The sequence below is a fragment of the Emys orbicularis genome, chromosome 12, assembly GCF_028017835.1.
Source record: "Emys orbicularis isolate rEmyOrb1 chromosome 12, rEmyOrb1.hap1, whole genome shotgun sequence".
Taxonomy (NCBI): Eukaryota; Metazoa; Chordata; order Testudines; family Emydidae; genus Emys; species Emys orbicularis.
The window spans coordinates 43,696,310-43,706,186 of NC_088694.1; the positions used below are offsets into that span (position 1 = coordinate 43,696,310).

At 40.5% G+C, this 9,877-nt stretch overlaps 1 protein-coding gene and 1 pseudogene across 1 annotated transcript; one reads left to right on the forward strand and one right to left on the reverse strand.

The window, feature by feature from the left end:
- Positions 1–505: 505 nt before the first annotated feature.
- LOC135886252 (olfactory receptor 6F1-like) lies at positions 506–1,466 on the forward strand (annotated as a pseudogene).
- Positions 1,467–5,814: 4,348 nt separating this feature from the next.
- Positions 5,815–6,780, reverse strand: LOC135886253 (olfactory receptor 5V1-like). Its single transcript, XM_065414079.1, has one exon. It carries the CDS (start codon positions 6,778–6,780, stop codon positions 5,815–5,817), a length of 966 nt encoding a protein of 321 aa, XP_065270151.1.
- Positions 6,781–9,877: the final 3,097 nt, after the last annotated feature.

The following is a 9,877-nucleotide window of genomic DNA, read 5'->3' on the forward strand; positions in this document are numbered from 1 at the left end:
AAAAAAAAAATTACAAGCTCTAGGCCTAAGTGACATAAGTGCCACTGAAAGTCAGAAGAGTGTATGTGACTTAGGAGTAGAAATCCTAGAACTTTCAATGGGACTTGTGAAAAAAATGCCTACTCTGTCCTGAGCAGAGAGCAAAATTATTGTCAAGGTGAGGCATGAAGAGAATGAGCCAAGAGAATGGGCCAAATCCTGAGGCTTTCTCAGGGGTGAGTGGAATGGGGTGGATGGGCTAGATCATCAAGACAGAAAAGATACCATATTGTCAGCCACCCACTGCACCCTCGTGGGCCTTAGAGGACTGTTGAGTGGAGCTCTCATATCTATTGTGGAGGTGGAATGTTGCACAAGGAAGGACGATGTTGAGTAGCATCCATTTTCCCTTATCTTCTATTAGCTTTAGTCCCAGATTTCTGGAGTCTGCACTTTAGCACATCCAAGCATGTATTCAACATGTTTAAATGTCTTATGATCTCTCATGTCTTTACAGATGGATGTCATGGCTGGGACAGAAATAAGAAACCAAACCAGCATGCAGGAGTTCATCCTCCTGGGCTTTCCCGGCACTTGGTATTTTCAGATATTCCTTATTGTGGTGTTTTCAGTTATGTACTTCCTAACCATCATAGGGAATATGTCCATCATAGCCCTAGTGAGGATCCACCCACGCCTGCACACGCCCATGTATTTCTTCCTCTGCAATCTCTCCTTCCTGGAGATCTGGTACACCACAGCATGTGTCCCCAAGGCCATTGGCATCATGCTGCGCACAAGCCAAACCATTTCATTCACTGTTTGCCTCCTTCAATTGTTTTTTCTCCTCTCCATGGGCTCCACAGAATGTTTCCTCCTGGCCGTCATGGCCTATGACCGCTATCTGGCCATATGCCACCCATTGCTACAGCTCCCTCATGAACAGAACTTTCTCTGTTCATCTGGCCCTCCTCTCTTGGCAGTTTGGATTCCTGGCTATCTCTGTGCTGGCAGCTCTAATATCCAGATTGTCCTTCTGTGGCCCTAAAGTTATCAATCATTTCCTTTGTGACATTGATGCCTTGATAGCGCTCTCCTGCACAGACACACGCTTCGTTGAGCTTGCAACGTTCATTGTCTCAATCATTGTTGTTGTGATCTCATGCGTGATAACCCTGGTCTCCTACATTCACATCATCTCCACCATCTTGAGAATCCCATCATCTCAAGGCCGGCAAAAGGCCTTTTCCACTTGCTCTGCCCACCTCACCGTTGTAACTATCTGGTACGGCTCCACCATTTTTCTGTATGTCAAGCCTTCTGCACAGAACTCATTGGATTTGAACAAAACAATCAATATCTTTAACACTGTTGTAACTCCGCTATTAAACCCTTTCATTTACACTCTAAGAAACAAAGAGGTGAAGGAAGCAATGGGAAAGGCATTAAGAAGGATGTTAAGTGGTTTTGAAACACCATGGATTTAGTAGAATTGTAATCCAAAGGACCAAAAAATTAAATAAAATGTCTGAAGGTCATTGATATAATTGAATATGAGGCAAAAGGATTAAGTTATAGATTTTCAAAGGACAGCCCACTCCTTTTCTCTTTCAATTGAAGGTGGACACCTGCATCCTATCTTAAACCCAAATGAAACAATTCCTTATAGTGTACGTCACTGTGTATTTGTTTTACAGCTTTCCTGAATTACTATAACAACTGGCTATTCACTCACAGATGAGCTCAAGTGGGAGGAGGCAACTTGTTTTATGCTGAAGATTCTGAGATGCTAGGTTTCAGTGTCACTTAGCAGGATCTCTGTGTATGCTCCCATTGTTAATTACGCCCAAAGGATTTAGGTTCCCAACTCTCATTGGTTGTTAGATCTAGATCAAGCTGCCATTTTCAAAGCAGCCCATGGGAATTAATTGCCCAAAACTTACTGAATTTCAATAGAAGTTAGGTTTCTAACTTTCTTAACTGCTTTGAAGTCCATCTTTCACACTCGAGCACCCCTTCTTATGTTTACAATATAAACCTTGTTTTCCAGTAGTGGGAACTTAAATGATGTCATAGAACTTCAAGGAAGAAGGCCATACCAGTTAAAAACTGACCTGGTTTACAGCGGAAGTGAAGGGAGTTATAAAAATTAAAAATTAAAAATAATATATAACAAACAAAAGAAAGGGGAAGTTGATAGCATTGGGTATAAATCAGAAGTAAGGAATTGTATAAAATTAATATGGGAAGATAAGGGACACAATGAGAAATATTTGGCCAGTCGAGTTTAGGACAATACTAGTTGTTTGTTTGTTTGTTTGTTTGTTTGTTTGTTTGTTTGTTTGTTAATTATTAGGAACAAAAAGATATTGTCTCTTTCTAGATAGAAAAGCTATAATTATAATAAATAATGCAGAAAGTGCAAAAGTGTTCAATAAATATTTCTGTTCTCTGTTTGGGGAAAACACATGATATACTCTTTTCATATGGCCATGAAAAAACTCTTTCTCTTCCACTAGTATTTCAGGAGGATGTTAAACAGCAGCTACTAAAGTTAGACATTTTTAATCAGCACGTCCTGATAACTTGCATCCAAGAGTTTTAAAAGAGCTGGCTGAGGTACTTTTAGGACTCTTAATATTTATTTTCAGTAAGTCTCAGAGCACTGGGTGAGTGCTAGAAGATTAGAATAAAGCTAATGTTGTGCCAAATTTTAAGTGGGTAAACAGGATGTCCCGGGTGATTATAGGCCAATCAACATGACCAATCTCAGGCAAGATAATGAAGTGATTGAAATGAGTCTCAATTAATAAAGACTTAAAGGAGGGTAATGTAATCAAATGCTAATTTACATGGCTTTATGGCAAATAGATACAGTCAAGCTAACTTGATATTTGTGTGTGTGTATAAAGTGTTTGGTTAATAAAAGTAATATTGTCGATGTAATATACTTAGACTTTTCTAAAGAGTTTGACTTGGTACTGCAAGACATTTTGATTAAAAAACTAGAATAATATAAAATTAAGCTGGCACAGAAATTGATTGAAAATTGGCTGATAGGTAGGAATCAAAGTGTACCTGTAAATGGGGAATTGTCATCTAGTGGGAGTGTTTCTCGTGGGGTCCCCAGAGTGATCACTCCTTAGCCCTACACTATTTAACATTTTTATCAATGACCTAGAAGAAAACATAAAATCATCACAGATAAAGTTTCTAAAGTTGCGGGGAGGGGTAAAAGAAAAGAAGAATTGCCGAGAAAGCCTTTGATGGTCTGGAGTGGGAGTATCTCGGGCATATTTTGGTAAGATATGGTTTTGGAAATCAGTTTTCTAAGGGCATATTAGTCCTGTATATTCAACCTGATTTGGTTAATCGTCATCAGTCCCCACCTTTTAATTGGTTATGGGTACAAGACCAGATTGCCTCTTACCCCCATATTGTTTGCATTGGCAATAGAGCCATTTGCAATAAATGTGAGAAATAGCCCCTTGGTAACAGATATCAAAGCATCTTCTGGTATAGAACACAAAATAGCTCTGTATGCTGCCCATGTCTTATATTTGCAGGATGATCCAGAAGCCTTGTTAAAGATGACTTTGGAAATTGATCAGATATCAGTCTTCAAAATAAACTCTGAGAAATCTGAAAATTTAGGAATGAATATTCCTGAAAGGGTCAAAACCAACTGTTGTCAGCTACATACATTTAAATGGCTAAACATGCCTTTAAAGAATTTAAGAATAAATAACTGAGGAGAAACATAAAAATCAGTTTAAGGCAAATTACCCTCCACTATGGAATAAAATAATAAAAGATTTGCAGGAATTGAACAAATATGAATTTTTTTGGCTAGGCAGGGCAGCTTCAGTAATGAAGAATGTTCCCCCCCATAAGTTATTATTTTTGTTTCAGTACATCCCTGTTGGTATGCCTGACATGACATTAAAAAGATGGCAGGTTGCGCTATTAAAATTCATATGGAAACATAAAAGACAAAGGGGGAGTTCTAAAGTTCTGTATAAACCTACAAAGAGGGTGGATTACCTTTTCTAAGACATGATCATCTGGGCTAAGAATAGACCAGCCAAATACTGGGCAAAAATCAAACAAGGCTGGAGCACAAATATAGCTATTTATAGTAATTGTTGGGTTAAAAAGAAATTTAGGTCATCAACATTTTTTAAAAATCACCCATTCATGTAGACTACCTTAGCAGCTTTGGAAAAATTCCAAATTTGTTTTAAATTTCTGTTGCCGAGGCCAAGGCCCTCCCTTACCGGCTTTCATTCATAATCAGGAATTTATCCCTCGAATATATCAAAGTGAGTATTCATAGAATCATAGAACTAGAGGTTATCTAGTCCAGTCATTGTGTGTAAGAGTTGAGATTACTCAATTCAGACAGCTGTTCCTGAATCCTGATTTGAAATCAAACCAAAAGTTATGTAAGAATGTAAATAACATAAAGATCCTGTATTTTCAATATTTACAAGTCAAACATTTTACTGTGCAATCCGTGTCTATTTAGCCTTTTAACCACATTTGAGGAGCTGAATCAGGAGCAAGCTGGAACAAAATGTTTAATCTGTAAGATACATGCAATTTTGTTGGAAAAGGATGTTAATAAGAAAACAACCCAGATAAAATGATGGGAGAGGGATTTGGACCTGGATTGAGCGGAAATTGACCTGGATAAGTGGGTCTGTACACAGGAAAGAAGATATACATCTTCAATTTGTGTAGCTCATAAAGAAAATGCTTATGAATTAATGTGTGTATGGCATTTGACTCCAGTCATGATCCATCACATTTTTGCTACTAGGAAGTCACACTGTTGGACAGGTTGCAGGGAAAGGGGAACATACTTGCACATGTCGTGATTGTGTATAGGAATTAGCTGATTTTGGGAGGAAGTAATTAAAGAGATTCACTTTATGACAAAATGCCAGCTTCCCAGAGATCCCCTGGACTTCTTACTTAATGCTCCAGTAAAGGCTTTACATTTTAAATAGAACAACACGTTAATTTATTTTATTTAATTGATAGCAGTAATACTCTATATTGCACAATATTGGAAAAAATATGATGTCTCCTCCTATGGAACTGAGATATTGTCAAAAATGGATTGTGCTTGTAATTGAAAAGCTTTCACACCAAGTACATACACAAGAGAAGCACCAAAGAGAGGCTAGTCAGGGTTAGACTAGATGACCCTTGTGGTCCCTTGTAACTCTATGGCTCTATGATTCTGTGAGAAGAAGGGCTCCCCAGCCAGCAAGCCAGAATCTTGAGCCCGATTCTTTGAATATTAACCTGACCCTGAATAAGTAATGTATAATGTAATAAGTTAAGATTTTATTGCAACTTTGCCTTAATAAAAAGCTTCAAAAAAGAAAAATATATTAGTAGTATTCACAGAAGGAAATGTTCAGAGATGCATAGGATAGTTTCTGGTCTCTTGAAAAAGACATGTAGACATGTCGCAGCGGTTCATTAGAGCCAATCCAATGGTAATTGTGAATGGAGTTCTTGCTTTCCTCCATTGAGTTATTTGTGAATATATGTTGATTTCTTTGAATGTTTTGCCAAATAAATTGGATGGTCAATTTCTTTTGCCTATGGGTTGTTCTTTCATGAGCTGGTCATTTTGACTCTTTTTTTAAATTCACACTTGATTGCTAACATCCATTGCTAATTTTGCTTTAGAGACATCAAATTTCTGAAAGCATTCCTTATACCTGCAGACTTTTTCAGGGCTTCTTGACCTCCTCTCCACCGAACCTCCAGAACACCTGAGATGCTAACTGCTCTCTGATTTCAGTCACTTGAGTCACCTTATGGGATATTGCTCTTCTTTAGGAACGTGAACACTTTGCTTCCAACCTTTCGCAGGGCACCTTTGACCTCCTTGTTCCTCAGGCTGTAGATGATGGGGTTGAACATGGGAGAGATGACTGTATAGAGCAGGGAGAAGGCCTTGTTTAAAGCTGGTGACTGGTTACCTACAGGGGCTCCATAAACAATAATGATGGTGCCATAGAAAATAGAAACAACCAGGAGGTGTGAGGAGCAGGTGGAGAAGGCTTTTTTCTTCCCAGTTGTGGAAGGGATCCTTCGGATGGTCAAGATGATCCTATAGTAGGAAGTCAAGGTTAGTAGAAATGGGACCAGGGTCACACATGCAGACACTGTGAAAGACAGAAATTCAACCAAATGGGTGTCAGTGCAGGAAAGTTTTAACAGAGGCATGAAATCACAAAAGAAATGGCCAACCTCCTTGGAAGCACAGAAAGGCAATGTAAAAGTCAAGACCATCATTGCTATAGGAGTCAAGAAGCCAGTTATCCAACAACCAGCTGCTAGCTGAAGGCAAACCTTAAAGTTCATAACAGATGCATAAGACAACGGATGGCATATCGCTAAATACCGATCATAGGACATGACTGATAAAAGGAGGCACTCAGTGACTGCCAAAGATCCAAAAATGTACAACTGGGCTACACAACCCATGAATAAAATCACTTCCCTCACTGTAAGGAAATTTCTTAGCATCTTGGGGACAATGGTGGTGGTGTAGCAGATCTCCAGGAAAGATAAGTTACCCAGGAAGAAGTACATGGGGGTATGTAGATTGTGATCAGCTGCTATCACCAGAACAATTACGATGTTGCCGGACATGGTTATGGTGTAAATGAATAAAAATGTCACGAAGAGTAAGGGCTGCATTTCATGGAAGTCTCCAAACCCCAGAAGAATGAATTCTGTGATGGCTGTTTGATTCTCTTTTTCAGTTACACCCATAGGCTCCATCTAAAGAAAAGGAAATGGACACAAAGGAAAATTAAGTGATTCATAGATTTCAAGGTCAGAAGAGACCATTGTGATTATCTAGTCTGACTTCTTGTTTAACACAGGCCAGAGACCACCAATGAAATAATTCATTTTGAACTAGAACGTATCTCACATAAATGTTATTATTCAATGGAACCTAGTCAACTACAATCCCCTTAAAGGAAGTACAGGTGACAAGAATATGCTTCATCTGAACCAAACCCCCAGCTCCAACCCTAGAAATAACAAGAATTAAAGAGAAAGAAACTCAACACACCCCATACGCGCATCCAATAGCATCAGAAAATATGGGGGAAGTTTAGTAGGATTGTTTGTCTACTTCAATAGGGCTTAAGAAGAGACCCAAAAGATAGATCTATCTAGCTAGCTAGCTAGCTATCATACCTACAGTAAGTACGATGAAGTAGAAACTGAATAACAAATACAGACAATAGTATTAAATGTTATATAGACTATTATGGTAGTTATCCCCACGCAAAAATGCAGAAATTAATACAAAAGAGGTGTAAAATGCTACCAAATCTGAATTCTCCACCCATTTACACCCATGGTGGCCCTTTACACTTCTGATGCATTCGCTTTGAACAGGTGTAAATGACAACACAGAATACAAAATTGGAAAGAATCAAGCCCAAAAGTTTTACTGTAATTTTGTATTGTGGTTCAGTTGCCTCTTGTTCACAAATGCCAGAAAAGTCTGATTATATTTATCCTGATTAACAACTGAAGCCACTTTTACCTTTGATTTGGCTGTGGCCTTTATATGTAATTGTATCCCTTGCTTTCACCTCTCCAGCAATCAGAATCTTGTTTCTCTGGTTCCCTCTTCTCACAGCATGTTGTCCTCTAAAGTAAATAAGAGTTACATGAAAATATACATCATCCCCATGTTTGACCTTCACACAGTGAATTATGTATTAGCAGTCCCAACTCAGAAATATATAAAGACATATTGTCTCATTTGATAACCCAAAAGGGACTAATTACACTATTTATAGAGTGTGATCAGCAGTGTTATTTAAACCAGACTGCTAGGTCCTGTGAGGATATTCTCCTCCCAGACACCATATCTCAGGGCTTGGTCCAAAGCCCTTTGAACTCAATGGAATGGTTCCCACTGGATCAGACACTAAGCTGTGGCAAGTTAAAAGGTGAAAATTATTCCCCTTTTGGCTTGATCTGGCTACCTTCCTCACTGAAGGCCAAATTCACCTCTGCGCAGACGGCTAGCACCCTAACAATGGGCTATGTGAAGGGAATTAAGGTGATTACATTCCCCCAACCCACTGTATTACAACATGGATTGGGATGCTTAGATGTCAACAAAGATGCTCTCCATGTCTTTCGTTCCTTCAGAGACATTGGAAAGTCCTTAAAAATAGTAAAGTGCCTGCATCAATTGTGCATCTATCTATCTATCTATCTATCTATCTATCTATCTATCTATCTATCGATCGATCGATCGATCGATCGATCGATCGATCGATCTAAATTCCTCCCCATCATCCACACTCCAGAGCAATGAGGAACATTGAGGAGGGAAGTAGAGGTGGTTTTGCAACAAACTGGACCTAATTGACCTCTCATTCACACTGTTTCTCCATTGAAATAACTCCACTAAAGTCAATGTAGGGTCTGATTTCCTAAGAGGTCTGAGGGGTTTATGCACCCAACTCCCACTGTCTTTCAATTAGATTTAGGTACAATTTAAAAACCCCTAAGTGACTTAGCACCAGATTTTTGATGGTATTTACCTGCTTCAAGATCCTGCTGGGTGCATAACAAATGAGAGGAGGAGCCCACCTTATAACAGTGCATAACTGCCCTGCTGAGGTCCTATGAAAAATCTCACTGTCACAGATTGACAAGGTCTGGTCTATGTCCCAACCTTTAACCAGTCTCCTGGGAGTGCCCCTTTAGGGTACTGGACCCTAAGGACATACACTGGCTCACTGGGAAAAGCCTCTGGCCTCCACCGCTCTGAAACTGGGCCTGCAGGCATCAGCAATACCCATCTCTCTCTGTGGCTCCCTGAGTGAGTGCAGCCAAGCCAGATTTGCTCTGCCCCTTCAGAGCACAATGCTCTCAGTATCTGCGGTGTCAACAGGCAGCCCTTTCAGAATAAGGTGACCATTCATGTGGCCTACAGCATCTGAAAGTCCTTAGGTTAGCATTATGAAGCAAAGGCTAAGAGAGAGTTCATACTGGCCAGAGCCAGGGCTCCTCTGAGCCATACTGCTGGAGGGTGTATTTTGGCTCGGTCTCTCCCCATCCCCTTTGTCTCTCAGTCCCCACTGAGCGGCTGTGTTTCGGTGAGCCCAGTTCTTAACTCAGATACCTGACACCTTCTCCCTTTACTCCCCAGCTCTGGGTTTTTGCTCTGCTTCCCTGTGAGGGGGAGAGTACCCAACTTTCAGCCATTAAGGCTTCCCATTGTCTTTCCAGATTCTCCATTGATATGTGTCGATTCTAGCCCAGACAGTCCTAGTGGCTCTATGTCTCCAATATGTAGCCTGCTCTCCCATGTGCCAGGGAGAACATCAGTTCTTTCCCCTAAGAGCTAGTAATGCCAAGGGGACTGGTACAGAAGCCATACAGGAATTCCTCACATTTGCTGCACCCACTAGGGGATAGATTCCCAAAGGAACTTAGGAACCACACTGCTGAGCATTATGATGTCTAATCTTTGGGCACCTAGACAATCAAAAAAGCCTGAGTTAGGTGTTCAGGCTGCCTGTGTAATGCACGGAGAGAGATGGGCACCTAATAATGGGATCCACAAAACCCAGCAACCTGGGTGGCTCCCCCACTAAGCCAGATGCTGACAAGAGGAGGGTGTCCTAGGCCCCACCCCTCTCCGGGAAGTTGGCACCTATTTCTGCTCGGCACCCACAACCATAAACACTCTCCTAGAGTCAGTGCCTAAGTTGACTCTAGGGGAGGTGATTTTCTTTGAGAAACCCTGGAGGAGGAGCAGGCGCTGCTGGTGGTCACCTGATAACTCTATCCACCTACTGAGTTCCCAGGGGGTGGGAGGGCACAAGAT